This window comes from Salminus brasiliensis, chromosome 1, assembly GCF_030463535.1.
Source record: "Salminus brasiliensis chromosome 1, fSalBra1.hap2, whole genome shotgun sequence".
Lineage (NCBI taxonomy): Eukaryota > Metazoa > Chordata > Actinopteri > Characiformes > Bryconidae > Salminus > Salminus brasiliensis.
The window spans coordinates 40190164-40208181 of NC_132878.1; the positions used below are offsets into that span (position 1 = coordinate 40190164).

General features: G+C 41.8%; 1 protein-coding gene across 1 annotated transcript; it reads right to left on the reverse strand.

Annotated features, from left to right (window-relative positions):
- On the reverse strand, positions 1 to 8326 carry ism2b (isthmin 2b). The gene is made up of 6 exons (XM_072695950.1): positions 7864 to 8326; positions 6296 to 6526; positions 5576 to 5924; positions 3027 to 3161; positions 2880 to 2948; positions 1 to 2307 (listed from the first exon to the last, which is right to left on the reverse strand). The coding sequence occupies exons 1-6, from the start codon at positions 7996 to 7998 to the stop codon at positions 1790 to 1792; spliced, it is 1437 nt and encodes a 478-aa protein (XP_072552051.1). The 5' UTR covers positions 7999 to 8326; the 3' UTR covers positions 1 to 1789.
- Positions 8327 to 18018: the final 9692 nt, after the last annotated feature.

Genomic DNA, 18018 nt, shown 5'->3' on the forward strand with positions numbered 1-18018 from the left:
TTTTTACTCATCTTTGTATTTATTGCAACACAGATTTTAGCTTGCAGAGCATTAAACATACAGTTTATGGTGTTTTTTTTCCTTTGATTTACTGTTAAAGTGATATGAGACAAAATGATTTCCCTTTTTCGAATCAGAGTGTCCTGAAGGTCAAAGCCTCAGCACAGTTAAGAAAATAAGACAATAAATACTGTACAGTTACACATCTAACATAAACAAATATAGTGCTTGCCATTACTGATATAAAAAAATAAACAATGGCAAGTAAATCCCTTCACAATAATAACACCACAATGACCAACTGTAATGGTATACAGATTAATTTGAATATACTTTAAATAAAGTGCCATCCTTAAAAAAAAAGGCGCATACAAATGTGTATGCACTTGAAAATGATTCCTGAAAAGATGTCTGGAGCACACACGTTAACAATATATACAGCTCCCAAGCAATGCACCATCATATACAATAAAACAATAGAAAGCTCACAGAAAATAGAACTGCACAGAAAACACACACACAACATATTACCCATCCATGTTCTAAAACATGCACTTCTTTTAGTGCTCCTCTACTTGTCAACCTGAAATTGGAGGTTCTGACTTTAAGCTTTAATTGAAGAGGTAAATGAACTGTGCTACCTGTGAATTGAGTTCCCCTGAGTTGGCAGTGGAAGTTAATGTCCGGTCAGCCTCTCAAATGTCCCCACAACCTCAAACTACAAGTCTTTACCAAAGGATGAGCCTGATGTGCTTTGTCAGAATGGAACTTCGTCAAAACCTGAAAACATTTGTTGTTGAGCAGGAATTGGAATTATTGAGTGTTTATGGGTTTATGACCACTGTGCTTTCATGGAAGCTGTTAATGTAGCTGTAGATGACTGCCATGTAAACATTTGAAAAGTTGTGATCCAATCGTAAGGCATATAACCTAACATAAACTTAGTCTGGACAGACAATTATAATGTATTATGCTTCAGATTTTTCCCATAACACCTGAAATAGCAAACAAAGTATTCATTCATCCGTGTTTACTTTTGAATAAAATAAATAAATGATGAATAAGACAACAGATTCCAAACTAAACCACAGTGGTCATGTTTGTGTTCCGGTTTATGTGCTGGCAAGTTCTCTCCTCTATCATGACACAACACCAGTTTCAGGGGAAAAGCTCCCCACACAAATACTTTCCCATGCCTAGGAAAAAAAAAATCCTTGAACTGCCTCAATGCAAACACAGATTCTGTTTGATCACGGAAGATGTTGCTAAGCCTGGAACTTTGACCAGCGTTTAAACTCGCTCCGTATGGCTTGTCTGACCTTTCTTTCCTAAAGCCATTTAAACTGAGTGACTAGCTGAACAAGTCAATGTCAGGTCAGTCATATTTTCTGTAGTCATAGCAGCATTTTACATTAACTGGATTTGTTGCTGAAAGAGTGTTGCTGTTGTTGAGAGTTTCCATCTGTTCACAACTTTGAAGTACATTCTGGAATTAGAAAAATGTGTGGCTACTCCCATATACCTTTTGACAGCTTTGACATATTTGACATATGAAAAAAAAAAACGAGTGTGCTTGTCTGTGTGCTATCTTTGACCTCTGTGCAGAAAAGCTCCTAACACTGAAGTCAAAAGCACACAGATGGCAGGGAACCATGCTTAAAAACATGTTGCACATTTAAGAGGCTGGAAAGCAGCTGTGGGATGGTTTACGTGTGAACGCGGCGTGAATTTCAACGACTGAAGTTGAACTTCATACAGACAGGTTTGGCAGTGGCCTTGGGGCATTTGATCAGTACTCCCTGGCCTCCTCCAGCTCATTCAAGAAGATTTCCTGACGGGGGTTTTCAGGGCAGTTAAGGCCATTATTGGGGGGCCGTACGGCATGGAAGCGGCTCCAGTCACCTTTACATAGGATCCAGGGCAGCACGTCCACTTTGAAGTGCAGCTCAGGTGAGAATTCTGTGCTGATGAGGTTCGGCGTGCCTGCCCCTTTGCCCCGGGTGATCAGTTGGCCTTGGCTGTCGTAGCAGCAGTGCTGAGCAGCCAGCGTAGTGCCCTCTGCTGACAGAGCAGAGCGTAAGCATCTGCTCGCTGAGGGCTTGTAGATGTCCATGCGCTCCTTGGGGTCACTGGCGTCCGTCCAGTGGAATGTTCGGTTGCGCTCCTTGTCTGGCAGGGTGACCATGCTGTGGGAAACTGCAGAGGGATAGGTGCAGGGGCAGCTGGGCAACTCCATGAGGACCTGCTGCAGGTAGCGCTGGAGGAACTCGCTCTTACAGTTCAGCCACTTCTCACAGCTGTCAATGTCTGAAGAATTAAAACCGACACCAGAGATGACTAGAAGGTCAACAAAGAGAGCTCAAGTGGACAAACGGTAAGGGGCCTGTTTATTTGGTACACCATTTGTAGGTCAATAAACCAGATATTAAATGCAGCTTACCAAAAATGACCCCTTATGCATTTACCTTGTTGATATACATTTTTCATCTATGATAGATCATCTTTCCATACACAGTTTGTTTTAGTCATGTAACTGTGAATAATTAGTCATTGACCACAGGATCACTGTTGGCTCTGTATTTACGTGCCTGTTCAGAAGTGGCACTGCGGTGCTTGAAACCCTAGCATTGCTGTGGCTCTCATGTAACACACAATAATAATATCAGTGCAATGTCAGTGTCACTGCTGGGTTACAATATATATATATATATATATATATATATATATATATATATATATATAGTACAATATACATTCATATAGTTGGTCCTATAGAAAGGTGCTGGGTAGCTACACCTCATAAATCAATAACAATCAATCAGAAACTAAAAATGTGCAAGATTTTCAATCTCATAGCAGTTCATGGACATGACGTTTACCTGTGCCAAATGGTTCTGTTCCATTGTCCATCTCAAAGGGAAACACATTTGATACTGGGTTCCGATCATCTGCAAAAAGTAAAGGATTGTTTTGCACTGCTCGTTTATATGCATTCAACTTTATACACGAAAAGCAGGTGGATTTACCAGGGCATGGGTCCAGATCACAACTCCTGGATTCGGTGGATATGCAGAAATCTCCACATGCCCTCGTGCGTGTCTGGTTGCCATGGCCACAGGTGACGGAGCAAGGGGTCCAAGGACTCCACTCCTCCTTTTTCTCTGAAGAAAGAAATTAAACACAACAGAAAGATCAAACAGGCTCAACATCCAAGCATTATATAGAACAATCAGGATCCCTAAACTAGGCAGGCTCTCACATTTAAACCTACTGCATATCCTTAAACTTTACTGTCTATCCTCTTCAGGCATAAATCAAAGGGAGTTTACCACAGCAGAAGTTCTACAGCACTTACAACTTGTCTCCGAGTTCTTTAAATACTATTATCATTACTATGTTAGCATCATTCTTTACACCTCAGCAAACCCAACCTGAACCATTCAGGAGCATACATAGTTTATTACATTGAAAATGTTGTACCCAGAACCAAAATAGGGTGATTCCACACAAACCCTTCCACTTAAGTATACAAAAAAAGTTTAGCAGGATAAATAAAAACTTTAGAGAACAGTTCTTTCGATAAAAACAATAATGTTGTGGCGTTTGTCTTTCCCTTTTCATCCAAAAGGCCAAGCATCTGTTGCACAGGAACAATTCCCTCCCTAACAACCTAACCTCACTCTAGTCCTGTAATGTAAAATGCAGATTAGAGATGTTGCATGTTTAAAATATTTGATTCTTTAGAAGACGGAGTTAGGTGCTAATGATACTGAATGCACAGACATAGTCCTGATTACAGACATAGCAATGGGTGATGAAAAGGATGGGGTGGGCTCAGGGACTGCCCACTTTGCCTTTGTGGCACTGCCAACACAGCGGCCACAATAGCCACAGGATCAGGCAAACAGCAGAGGTGTAATTACAGGACCAGTCGCTGGTGGCAAACATGTCTTCAGCCTGCTGTATGTCATATCTGACCACCTAATGGCATTTCTGTGCTTAAATTGGAAGCTTCTCACTAATATAGACTGGTCTGGCTGTGTAACCAGCCTCTCACTCGTTCATTCTTACAACAACAACAAATATATGAACATATGTTAGTGAATCAGTGTAACGATATATATATATATATATATATATATATATATATATATATATATATATATATATCGTTACACTGATACACTGATGAAAGTGTATATATATATATATATATATATCGTTACACTGATACACTGATGAAAGTGTGTATATATATATATATATATATATATATATATATATATATATATATATATATATATACACTTTCAGGTTCAATTTAAATTTTTAATTCAATAGTATTTCTGAATAGTTTTTTATGTGGTAAAAGTCTTGATTCTAAATGGTTTGGCTCAGATAAATAAGGTCTCCAAAAACGTTTTTCAATGTCTCCCAGAATGAATTCTAACAAAAACAGCAAACCTGAGCATTTATGTGTGACTTAAAATAAAATTTTGATACTATTTCGGCATAAAAAGTGACAATCCTTATAATGAAAACAACATTACATTTTGTTCTCTAAGGAAAAGACAAAACGAGAATCACAAAATTCAATGTATGGTGTTCTTTGTTTATCTAATTGTGTAGCGGGTTCTAAGTCAGAAACTGGTTCATAATAGGAACCATAAAAGTTTCCTAAGTGACTGTGCAGAGAAAAAGACATGACTATGAAGACGACCGAAGTGCTTTGACCCAAATTCGCAGTTACATCCAAACCACTTTTCTTCTCCTCACTGATCCTGTTCATACCATTTCATTTGGACTGCCACAGATGGAGACTACACAGTTAGGTGGCACGCTCGTCTTTTCCCACCCCGTTGAAGGACAAGCAAGCAGAGGGAGAGACAAACAACAGAGGCGTAATTTTCTTTAGTGGCCTTGAAAAAATTCCTGAACTGGCTCTAAACCTAAGCCGCGCTGAGTCTGGGGCCTGGCCGCGGGGGATGAAAAGAGCAGCCGAATGGCCTTTGTCACGCTGTGTTCCCAATCCGTGCTCTAATTGAGCAACCATGGACCTTGTTTTGTCCTCATGCTGCCATTAGTGACTGCATCAGGCCCCGCTTCAAAAGTCGGTGCTGTCTACCGAGCGGGGCCCGGCATCCACATCAAAGTCCCCGGCTCTCACAATAGCCCCACCGGCCAAGCGCTCGCTTTCAGTCAAGGCATGAGACAGTGCGCTTCCCTCAATCGGCCTGCTTCTCACCCTTCTCTTTTTATAGTTCTATTTCTTTCAACAAACTCATTCTCAGCTCAACAATCTTCTTTTCCTACAGCCAGTTACAGGCAGAGCCTTGGGACTGTTTTGAGCCCATACAAGTAGCATATTGGCATCCACCCCATGATCTTACAAATGCAAAGCACCTGCCTTATTGTCTTAAATACACTCCCTCTTAAAAATTCATTATCTTGAGCTCACCTTGACCTCAGGAGAACTATGTCAGCTATGGTATCTCAATCCCAGTGAGCCACACTGCTTCTATTTTAAGGCGGCTACAGACAAAAACAAAGGACTGCAGTCCGCAGCTTTGCTCACCATAGTAGCTATGTGTGGGGTCCCAGCCCAGGTTCCATTGGTTGTCCCATTCACCCCCCATCCCACCTAGCCCACTAGGGAGGGGCTCTCCACTGTCATAGTCAGATGTGTAGTCCTCCTCCTCCTCTTCTTCTTCGTCCTTCTCCTCCTCCATTGCTTGGCTCAGCCCGTCCTCGCCCGAGTCCACATCAGTGTAGCCCCAAAACAGAGGCCAGAACAACTTCTTACCGCCCAGCCAGTCTACCACAGAGGAGGGGGAAGAGGAGGAGATGGGCCAATCACTGTTGCGCTCTTTAACCAGATCCATCTCCACTTCCATCGGAGAATCATCCACCACCTCTATGGTTACCTACGACAAAGAAAAACAAAGGGCTCTAATAAGAAAGTAAAGGCTTTCCCATAATAATGCTGAAGGACTGATGCTCAAGAATATCCCACTTTCTATCCCACAGGAAATGACAATCAGTTCCTTCTTCTCTACATAACAGTTTATCCTGTCCAGGGCTGGGTTTCTTACTAGATTTCGAACATTGCTGTGAGGATCTGATAGCATTCAGTGACAAGATTGTTACACTGAGGTCAGGATGTTGGATAATCACCACCCCACATCACCCCCAAAGAATTGGATGGAGCACCATCCATCATTCCAGAGAACACATCCACTGTTCCAGAGCTCAGTGCTGAGGGGCTTTATACCCTGTGCACTGTGACCACTCTTACCTGAATGTTTGGGTTTTGAGAACCGACATCGGCATTGGCCAAGTCAGGAAAATTCTTGAGGTCCAATACGAACAATTTGGACTCCTCTTCAGGCTCAGGCTGTGGCAGGAGTCCTGGGGATCGGTGCTGGGACCACCTGCGCTGATGCGAGCCAGCCAACACACTCTGCACCTGGTTTTGCTGTAAATCATAGCCTTGGCTGATGTCGCTTGAGGCTGTCTGAATGCGTGTCTGATCAGAAGAAAAAAAGGGTAAAAACAGGGCAATGTTACTTGAATGCCGTGTGATACAGCACCATTGGTTCAACACATGGTTCAACATAAAATCTAGCACCGCTGTCATCCATTAGACAGGAACTTAGAGAGAAACACGTGAAGCTTTTTAACCAGTACACACTTTGACACACTTTGACAGTGACATCCTCTTTTTCATATCAAGCATCACTTCGTGCTACCGGAAGTCTCCCTACCCCCTCCTGGCCTGTCACTGCATTGTCCATTCATGATCAAACTGCTTTCTCTCCTGCTGGAATGTGGCCTGTCCTTAAATGACTCTGTAGTGGGAGTATGCTCCCTCACCATCACTACCATGTAATTCCTAAATTCCAAAACGTCAAACACGAAGCCTTGACAAAGCCTGAACACAGGCTCCATTGAGTTCTCTGGTGACACACATACGCTGAGAGGATTGGCAGCCTAGATTTACGGATCCATCAATATCGAAGGCCGCAAGCATTTTAAAATCATTGCTGAAGAACAATAAATGACACCCCCCCCCCCTTTGATTATCCCTATTTCCACCAACAAACACCCCCGCCCCCTCAATCCACACACACTCACCCAAATTTAATTCCAAAGCTTTGAGGGTGAGGGTGGTCAAAGCTGAGATGACCTCCCACAGCATCGAGGGCAGCAAACCAAGGGACATTCCACAATAGCAGAAAAAGGAGCCAAAAGAAATAATCAATTAGGTGACCTCTGACCCTGAGAGAGGAGAGGCCGACTGGGACCTAGTTATGTAAGACCAATAGTACTAAACTACTCAAAGCACAAAGCAGCCCCCATCCTTCCCTAGTAATGGTGAATTTATGAAAATGGGCACTGTCATCATGCCCCTCTATTATATTATATTTCCGGTGGAAGCAGACTGTGCTGTACAGAACGTAGGTTTGCTTTATACTTTTTACATAAAAGCAGTGCAGTGATTGATCTCCTACAGTTAGGACAATAGCATCTTCCTCTGGCTTTCTTCATCACCACAGCTTTCTGGATCTACCATGGCCTTTATATGTCCATGTGACTCTCACATGGCACTGGGGGTTGCTTTCCCAGCCTAAGGCTAGACAAATCAGGATTTTTAACAGGTGAAACAGGTGAAACACCCATGACATTGTAACATTGTCCAAGATTACTCCAAAAAAAACAGCACCAGGAGACGTTGGCTAGTCATACAATCCACAAAGTTATGCAGCTTCTTGGGAAACTGACCACGAGTTATCCTTATAAAGCTGAGAAGATCACATTAACCTGCTTGCCTTTACTGACATGTGGAAGCACTTCAGACCTTACCTCAGCTGCAGCGCCGTGTCTGATTCTCGCGGTCGTGGTCTTGTGCTGTCTGGTGGGGAAACACACCACCAGGTCCACACACAGCACGAAGACGACGCTGAGTGGCACACACACTCTCCTACCCGCTCCAAACATGCCGCACAGGTTAAGCGCTCCTTTGGGGGTGTTCTGGGGGGGCTTAACTGAAGCACCGCTGGGCTATACCCGTTTGCGTCCTCCGTCGAGCTGATTGAAGTTGCAGACCAGAAACATGGACTTTACGCTTCGTGAGGGAAAATGCTCACTGCAAAAACACTGGCGTGTTGGGCAGCTGGCTCCCGCGCCAAGGCGCACTCACCCAGCGCTTCTCAGTAGTACTGTACTCGCGTTTGACCAGTCGCTGCTGGTTTAGAGTGGATACGTGCTGTTCAGTAGTCCTCCAGCCCTGAGCAGACTCCCCAGAATGAAAGTCAGTCGCCTTTAAACACGCCTTTAAGGACTTCTCGAAACGGCTTGCCTACGTACTCCTCCATCAGTGCGCACCGATTCATGCTTATGTGCAGTCACAGTTTCCCCTTATAACCCCCCCACACCCACCCCCACACCCACCATCGCAGAAACTCTCGTGGAGCTCAGAAGACTGAGACACTGTACCATGTGTTGCGTTAACCCCTTCAACTTTACGAGCCTCAGTACTCAGTATATGCATCCACACTCACTGGACTTTACACACTGGCAGTCAAGTCAAGAACTTGACTAGTGTTCAGCATTGTGTTCACTCAGTCTGCTTTCCCAAAGTAGGGCATGTCTTAGCCATGCAAGATGCCATTAGCAGCATTTTGTCCTCAATGTCCTCTAGTCTTGAAGACAGCACTAGCCTCTCTTGTCATACTTTCCTAAAGTTTTTTTTATTTTTTTTTTATTTTTTTTAATTAACCTAGATAAGCAATTGTTTCCCACGCATTTGTCTCTGCTGTCCACAGACCAGTCACACTTGGAGATTTTTCTTCTTCACACATTTCCCAAAACAGTTCTACACCATCTACAACAACTGATGTTGCAAACAGCTTTACAGAAATCCAGTAATAAGACAAAAGATCAGCGACACACATACACACAGCAAAAGTGATGAGGAAAAACCCCCATTAAAGCTGGAAGAAGAAACCTTGGGAGGAAGCAAGATTCACAAGGCGGGACTGGGTAATCAGGGTGGCACATAACAGGATCTCGAGGTCTCGCAGGTACCCAGGAGTGAGCCCATGTAGGGCTATACATGTTGATAGTAGAATTTTATAATCAATGTGGATATTAACTGGAAGCCAATGCGATGTTGATAAAACTGGACTGAAATGGTCTCATGTTCTAGTTTCAGTAAGGACCCTGGCTGCAGTATTTTGAACTAGCTGAAGTTTACTGAGGTTTCTGCTGGAACAATTTAATAGGAAAAAGTTTGATAACATCATGCATTTCACGTTTTTAATTTTCTTTGTCATCAGGTTTGGCTGATATATAGAGCTGTGTGTCATCCGCATGACAATGGAGGTTAACGCCATGTCTGCTTATAACTGAGCCCAGTGGCAATCCATAATGTAATTAATAGTGGCCCTAAAATAGAATTCCACATCTCACTTTTGTATAATTTGAAGATACATCCTTTACCTTGATAACTGACAATGATCAGTTAGATATGATTTGAACAACGATAGGGCAGTTCCTGTGATCTCAACCATGTTCCCTAACCTTTCTAGGAGAATAATGTGGTCTATCGTATCAAAAGCTGCACTGAGGTCGAGTAGCGTTAATAAGGATACATAGCCTTGATCAGAGGCAAGAAGGCTGTTTCAGTGCTATGATGGGATCTGAATCCAGATTGGAATTTTTCATCCATATGGTTCTTATGCAGGTATGAGTTGTTGCCACATGTTTTTCTAAGATCCTAAATATAAATGTTAGGTCAGAAATAGGTCTGTAATTAGACAGTACCCTAAAATCAGCATTTGGTTTCTTGATCAAAGATTTAATAACTGCTATTTTTTTAGGCTAAGGGATAAATTTACAAAAAACATTATAATAGGTTTGATTATAACTGAGAGTACGTCTTTTAGAAATTTTGAAGATCATTTTCTCAAGTTCTAGCTAGGAAAGTGGGTAAAAAGCCTCCGGCCTTTCTCTTGCAACTATGTTTTGTTCTATATCAGCAACATCAGGTGACAGACATGTAAGATTTATATAATTGAGTACACATTCTATGTAGAGGTCGATAAATGGAAGGTTTTCAATAAATTTTAGGGCTGTAAATGTAAATTATGCACTTCGTCAGCAAGGAAAGAAGTAGCTTGTTTGAAATGTAATGGTCTGAGACCACTGAGCTGTGAGGAAGAATATTTAGGTTATTGATGCTAATATCCAGGGTCAAAACTAAATCCGAGGTGTGATTACAGTAATGTGTAGGACCTATTACATCTAAGATTGATTAAAATGTTTCTTGAAATAAGACATCTTGTAATATTGGAATGTCAAGTCAAGCGCTTTTTACAACTGTTGTTACAAAGCAGCTTTACGCAATCAGTAATTAGTAAAAGACAGAAAAAAAAGAAAAACAAATAACATAAAAAGACATGAAATGTCTGTCATTTGTTTTGGTTTTCCATCTTTGAGGGAAACACTAATAGTGGAATAAATACAAATAGCATTAATACCAAAATGCTGGCTTTACTTTACTTAATGTTATTATGTTAAAACATTTCTAGTATTATTTATATGTCTCTTCCAACATCTGGTTTGGTAAATCAATGCTGTGATGGAATTTACAAATCCACATGCTGGCTAGAGATGTCCAGGAGAAATCTAGAACTAGCTCACAAAACATTTAGTACTTTCTTACTTGAGAAACACTTTTAACTTTTTACTGTATTTATGTTTACCTGCATCTTTACCTGTTCTTATTTTTGTATACTTATTGCCAAGATAAATTGTTTAAAACCATTGTTGCATAGTAATAATGGTATTATACAGCAAACATAGCAATGTCATGGGTCCAAATAGCATGTGCTATAAAACCTTCAAGCATGACAGAGGGAATATTTGCTGGGTGCTGGTCAGATCTATATCAGTGTAAAAGAGGGCAGTTGAGCCTGGTGTGTTACAACTGGAATGTAAAGACTGCCGATAAGCCTGCATGTCAAGGACTCCTTAGAGCTTTTTGGAAAGTGCTTTGCTCAATAAGAAACTATTGCAATGAAAGATGGTGGTCAAAAACAGTTTAAATGATCACTCAGTTGTCCATCAGTAGTAAGTCAACTCATTTGAGGAGCTAATGATACCAGCCAGCTACCTAGACTTTCTTCTACTACAGCTACTAATACAGCAGTGATACTAGTGCACTAGTGACACTTTGCAAGGATATCCAAGTAACCACCTAGGCACTATAGCAACCATGTTGAATAACACAGCAACAACCTAACAACACGCTGTAGCAACTAGCCAGCTAGCAGCACCCTACCAACCAAATAACAACAATCTAGCAACAATCTGAAACACCATAGCAAATGCTTAGCAACAGCACAGCAACCACGTGGAACATCATAGCAACTGATTAGCAACAGCATTGCTAATCACTCTGAACAGCATAACACCCACCCACCCACCTTCTATGCAGCAAAAGCATTGCAACCATTTGTAATATCACAAGAACCCTTTAACAACAGCATGGCAACCATCTGGAAATGCATAGCAACTGCCTAAAAATCATGTGGAATATCACAGCAACCACCTAGCAACTCTAAAGTAACCACTTAGGATGCATACCAACCGCTTAGCAATAGCATAGCAAGAGCCAATAAATTGCATAAGCAAACGCCTACCAAACACTCCACATGGAATAGCACAGAGACCACCTGGAATATCATAGCAAGTGTGCTGCAAAGACACAGCAACCATCTGCAACAGCTCAGCAACAGCATAGCAACCACATAGAAGCCACATAGTATCTATATGGGATACCAGGGATACAACTTTAGTAACAGCTTGGCAAACACTTGGAACAGTGCAGGAACCACATAGCAACCACCTAGCAACACCTTAACAAGCAGTAACAATTAACAGCATCATAACCACATGGGTCAGCAAAGTAACTCCATAGCAATCACATGGATAATAACTACAGCTGTGCACTCACTCAGCATCTTCTTCAGTAAATGCAGTTTCGTGTTAACTGTACTAAGGATTTCATTAAAATTCATTTGCTCTTAAACTATTATGCATTCTAAATAATCACAACTCTGAGAAAACAATGTCCAAGGTAAAATGTCAATTCAAATTTTAATTCCTGTCGGCCTGTTATATACACTAAAGTTGAAAGGTTTAAAAAATGTTTATTCTGATTAATAAATAAGTAAGTTGTAATACAGTTGTAATCAAAAATTTATCAGCTCCCATTGTACATTTTATTTATTAGGTTTATTAGCAAAATGTACAAACTTTGATATGTGTGATTGGTTAATTGTAAACAGCTGATGTTTACAATCAAAGACCAATATAAACATCTCAACACAGCTAGCTCACAGTTATTTAACCTCACTCAGTTCATTAATGCTTCTAGAGATACAGCTGGAAGCACAGTTCAGCAAGTTCAGAGTTAAAGGATCAAAGGACGTGGAAGAAAGAGGAAGCTGTCACTGGCTGTCACTAGATTTTTGAGGAGTGACTGCAAAAGACCTCTGCACCAAGATTAGGTGGCAGCAGGCATGGATATTTCAGTTTGCACATAAAGGTGCATACTAAACACTGACTCAAAAGCATGAAGCATGGCTAGGTGATGCTCTGCAGGTCAAAATACAGGTCTAAATGGATTTAATCAAATAATTTAGGAAATCAGGAAATCCTAGGAGAAAACATCATGCCTTCTGTAAAGAAGCTGAAGCTTGGGCATTGTTGGACCTTCCAACAGTACAGTGATCCCAAGCATACCTCAAAGTCCACCGAGGCTTGGTTTCAGAAGAAGTACGAATTGTGATTAATGACTGCAGTAGTCATTAAAAGTGACATTTTCTGTTAACTTTTTAAGCACTAAGCACTAACTAATTCTTGATTTTATACACCTGTGGCAATTATTCAATTATTAAATATTGAATAAATTATTGAGGTGTGTCCCAATACGTTTGACCACATAGTGTACCATAACTCACATGGTACATAAATTCACAGATTCATCATGGTAGTGTTCATGGTACTGTGGGTGATGGTAGTATGATTGTAGCAGGAGAGTTTCTTGGTGTTTTAGAGGTGTCAGTGTTAATGCTAGGTAGAGAGTGGGTCTATCACCCAAACATATTTGCACAAGAGATGCACATATTATTTGCAAAATAATTTGATTTGGTGTGTTGAAAAAAATATGAGAGTATAAATCTGGCCCTTCATCATATACATTTGCCATGTGTTTTGGACAAAAACAAAATACAATTAAATTACAACAAATGTATGGTTTTGCAGCCCTCAGATTTAGGCCGCTGAGGCCTTATTATGTAAAGAGTGTGTGACTTAGCTCTTTTGTGTTCTGTTTTTGTTTTGTATATACTTTCCTTTGACTCAATAAATCCAATATCACTGGAACTTCCCTAAAAGCATTTGGCTGTGTCCTTGTGGTGAACTGTCTTTCGCATCTGCTTGAAGCCACACTACCACATCACACTTGGGCATCATTGGACCTTCTAACAATACAATGATCCCACCAGTGTTTGGTTTCAAAAGAAGTCCTGGAAGATCCTGGAGTGGCCGTCACAGTCGCCTGACTTGAACCCCATAGAAAATCTTGGTTGGAATTTAAAGAAGGTGGTTGCAGCAGCAAACCCAGGAGTATCACTGAACTAGACACCACTGCCTATGAAGAATTGGCTAAGATTCCTCAGGAATGCTGCCAGAAGCTGGTGTCTGGCTACTAAGTACTAAAGACGCCAGTGATGAAGGGGTTGAATAATTGTCAGACACTTGTTCTATTGGTTGTGTTGAGAGGTTTCAATTAGTCTTGTTTGATTGGTTTAGTGTAAACAGCTGAAAATTTGCACATTTTGATAATATACCTTATTTGCAGTGCTGGAGAATTTGGTGAAGAACAGGACACTTTGAAGGCAAACATGAGGGAGTTAATCCTAGTACAGTGATTAACAAACTTTAACCCAAAGAATGACAATCTAAAAGTTTCAGAAAACAGGCAAGGGCACATACATCAAAGACTGTACCTAGGAAACAGCCTAAGGTAAAATATTGCAGCTCTGTTCTAAATGTTTCTGTGAGCACTGATAAGTGTTGCGGTACCCAAAATTAAGTATGTTAAACAGTAGAGCAGAAAACAGGAAGGGTTGCTGACTGACACTTTATTACCACTGTCTCAGTCTTGACTCCTTCATTACATTACAACTGCAATCGAGGTGATTAATTCCCCACTCCAAATTAGATTAGCAAAATGCACAAATTTTCACTGTTTGGTATAAATTTTCTCCACTTTCAACACACACTGATACTTTTACTGAACCACTGCAGTCTCACCCCTTCAAGACTTCTTGGCATCTTCAGTACTTAGTAAAGCACAATTTTAATGTTATAACCTGCTGCAAACGTGAAGCATAGCCAGCCACCAGCTTCTGGCAGCGTCCCTGAGGAATCTTAACCTATTCCTATTCTGCTAGGTCAGTGATATTCTTGGGTTTGCTGCTGCAACCACCTTCTTCAAATTCCACCAGAATTTTCTATGGGGATCAAGTCAGGTGACTGTGACAATCCCTACAGAATCGTCTATGGCTTCTTCTGAAACCAAGCCTAGGTAGACTTTGAGGTATGCTTGGGATTAATGTCCTGTTAGACTGTCCAACACTGTAACAACAACAATAATAATAACAACTGTAACAACAATAACAAGAACAATAGGGGTTTAATAAAAGTACAACCATAACCATAATTATACTATCATGGTCAAAAATATTGGCAACCCTGCACTTCTTTAAGAAAATGCACTACTCCCCAAACATTGTTGCAGTTGATAATATTCACTATAAATATTTTCTTAAATATTTTCTTTTCTTATTTATCTCCAAGTCATCTGCTCTCCCTGTCCTGTCAGCATCCAATGAGCAACTGGTATTTCTTGTTATGATGTTCAGAAATGGAGTACTGGAAAAAAATATGACAGGTAATTACATCAAGAAACCTCAACTCCTATACAATTCTCTGTTGTACTTCTATTATCTGACTAGTACTTTCACAACCTCTCTTTTTTCTAAGACAGTTGAAACAGCAGAATATGATTTATTTAAGTTTCATTTACCTGACGCTCTTTTCCAGAGCGACTTACATGGTTACTCATATTACAGAGGTGGGCCAATGTAGTGTTAAGAGTCTTGCCCAAGGACTTGTATTGGTGTAGCACACCCAGACTGCTACTCTCCACACCATACACAAGCATCACTACATTGATTGACTTGATTGATGAATAGGTCTGTGTAATGTGGTAGCTCACCTGGAGGTGGATTAAAACCACCAACCTTTTGGGCGGGAGACCAGTATGAACTGAGTGAGCTACCAACTGATAAATTAGGAGTGGGACCCAGTGCACAGTTAGGCAGAATCAGAGAACAAACTAAATGCAGCTAAAGACAACAACAGAAAGTACTGAAAGAACTAGAACACTCAGAAATGGAGGAAATATGCAATTACAATAGAAAATGAAAGGTTGCTTTATAGGGGATTTGAACCCCCAACCTCTTGCTTATGAGACCAAAGGAAACACACTGCACCACTGGAGCAGCTGCATGGAATGGAGACCAAAGACTGACCAGCTCAAAATCAGTGAACAAACGGAAAAGCTTAAATAAGAGTAAGTTTCCCAAACAAAAAAGAAAAAGGTGGGGAAAAGAATGAAGGGGGGCAACAATGCTAAACAAAACCAAAGAGAAGTGGAAACTCAAAAGACTTAAAGGAAAGATTAGTTTTCACTTACGTGTTCTTTTGTTTCAAAGAACTTGAGACAAGCCCAAGAAGAGGTTAGGCCTAGACCAACAAGAGATCAGAAAAGAGATCCAGGTGAACACTCGAGGGATTTAACGGTCTTACTTGTGTGTGAGAAACCCAAGACTGAGCACAGGGCTAGAGGTTGGCTCTTCTTAAATAGGTGTTGCTGATTGCCCCTAATCAGTGTGTAGTGGTTCTGGGTTTCCCTCTACAGCCCCCCCCCCCCCCCCACACACACACACAAAGTCCAAGGAGAGATGGGACCATGGGCATGAAGGAATGGGCAAGCCTGTCCTGGGCTCCTTGTTCTGAGCACAGACCTGGCAGGCAGCTATATTGCGAGTACCGGTGATTCCTGGATGGGCTGTAAATGGTGATGCATGACCCCACTGGAGTACTTGAGGTCTAACAGAAGTAGGGACATAAAGCCTTCCTGGAGGTCCCCCACCTGTTTCATTTTCACTCCGAGGGGCATTTTATATTGCAGTCTCCGAACCCCAGGAGCCACAATCCGAGTGTCAGGGACTATGGGTTTTGGCAGTTGCTCAGAGGATGGAGGATCCCCCTGCCTGGAGAAAGAAACGGAGGTCATGAGGGGCAGAAGGTAATGGTGTTTGACTGTAATTTTATTTAAACCCCTGATGAAGCCCCCCATCCTTCTTCCCTACAAAGAAAAATCTGGCTCCTGCTGGAGAGGTCAAAGGCTGGATAAAGCCTAAAGCCAACGCATCTTGTATGTAGTCCTGCATGGCTTTCCGCTCAGGGCTGGAGAGGGAGAACAGTCTGCCATGTGGAGGACTGGTACCTGGGAGGAGGTTAACAGCACAGTCAAAAGACCAGTGGGCTGGTAGGATTTGAGATTTCTGTTTACTAAAAACCTCCCTCAAGTCAAAGTACTCAGAAAGGACTCAAGATAATTTAGGGACACCAGGGAGTGATGGGAAGGATGCATGTAGGATGGGGCAGACTACCAAACAAAACTCTTTGCAATGCAGCCCCCAGGCTGTTACTGACCGTGTTAGCCAGTCAAGGTGGGGGTTATGATGTTGTAACCAGGGGAACCCCAAAACCAGCTGCAGCTGGGGAGCACTGATCAGGAACAGAGTGATTAAAGTGGTCAAGTCTGTTGCGAGGCCACCCCTGGCTCAAGAAACTGCCCATCAATAGCGGATATAGGCAGAAGATGTTCCAGATATATCAATGGCAATCCCAATGGCATATCTCAATGTCCAGATTGCCCACAGTAAAGGCATCATTAGGAGGCGGGGTCTGGTTTCTTCCCTACAGACAGGGTGAACAAAAGCATGGCAGCCGTAAAGAAGTCTGTGGATGCACACACATCGGGTGTATTCTCCAAAACAGGAGTGGCCCAAGCAAGGGCATGACCTGTGAGTAAGGAAATTATATAAGCTACTTTGGTCCTCTCAGTAGGAAAGCAAGAGGGCTGCTGTTTAAAGGCTAGAGAGCATTGGAGAAGTTGAGTGGGACCCAAGGGCACAGTTAGGCAGAATCAGAGAACAAACTAAATGCAGCTAAAGACATCAGAAACGACTAGGACACTCAGAAACGGAAAAAATATGCAATTACAATAGAAACTGAAAAGTTTATAGGGGATTTGAACCCACAACCTCATGCTTAGGAGACCAGAGGAAACACACTGCACCACTCGAGCAGTTGCATGAAATGTTAAAACCAAAGAGGAAAACTTGGGTTGCCAGGGGAAGACCAACCAGCTCAAAATCACAGAGCGAAAGGAAAACTTAAATAAGAGTAAGCTTCCCAAACAAAAGGGAAAAAGGCAGGGAAATAAGAACAAAGCCAAAGAGAGGTGAAAACTCAAAAGACTTTTGGCTTCAAAGAACTTGAGACAAGAGGTTAGGTCTGGGACCAACAGGAGATCAGAAAAGAGACCCAGGAGAACACACGAGGTAGGTCTACCGATTTACCAGACCAAGACTGAGCACAGAGCTAGAGGTTGGCGCTCCTTAAATAGGAAAGGGACTGGTGTTGCTTATTATTATTGCTGATTGCCCCTAATCAGTGTGTAGTGGTTCTGGGTTTCCCTCTGGAGGCTGGGGGTGGCATAGCAGGTTGCCCAGCCAGAGTTGGCAACCATTACAGGACCCAAAAATATGTACTGATGTTAACGGTATCTTTTCAGGCAAGTCAGAGATG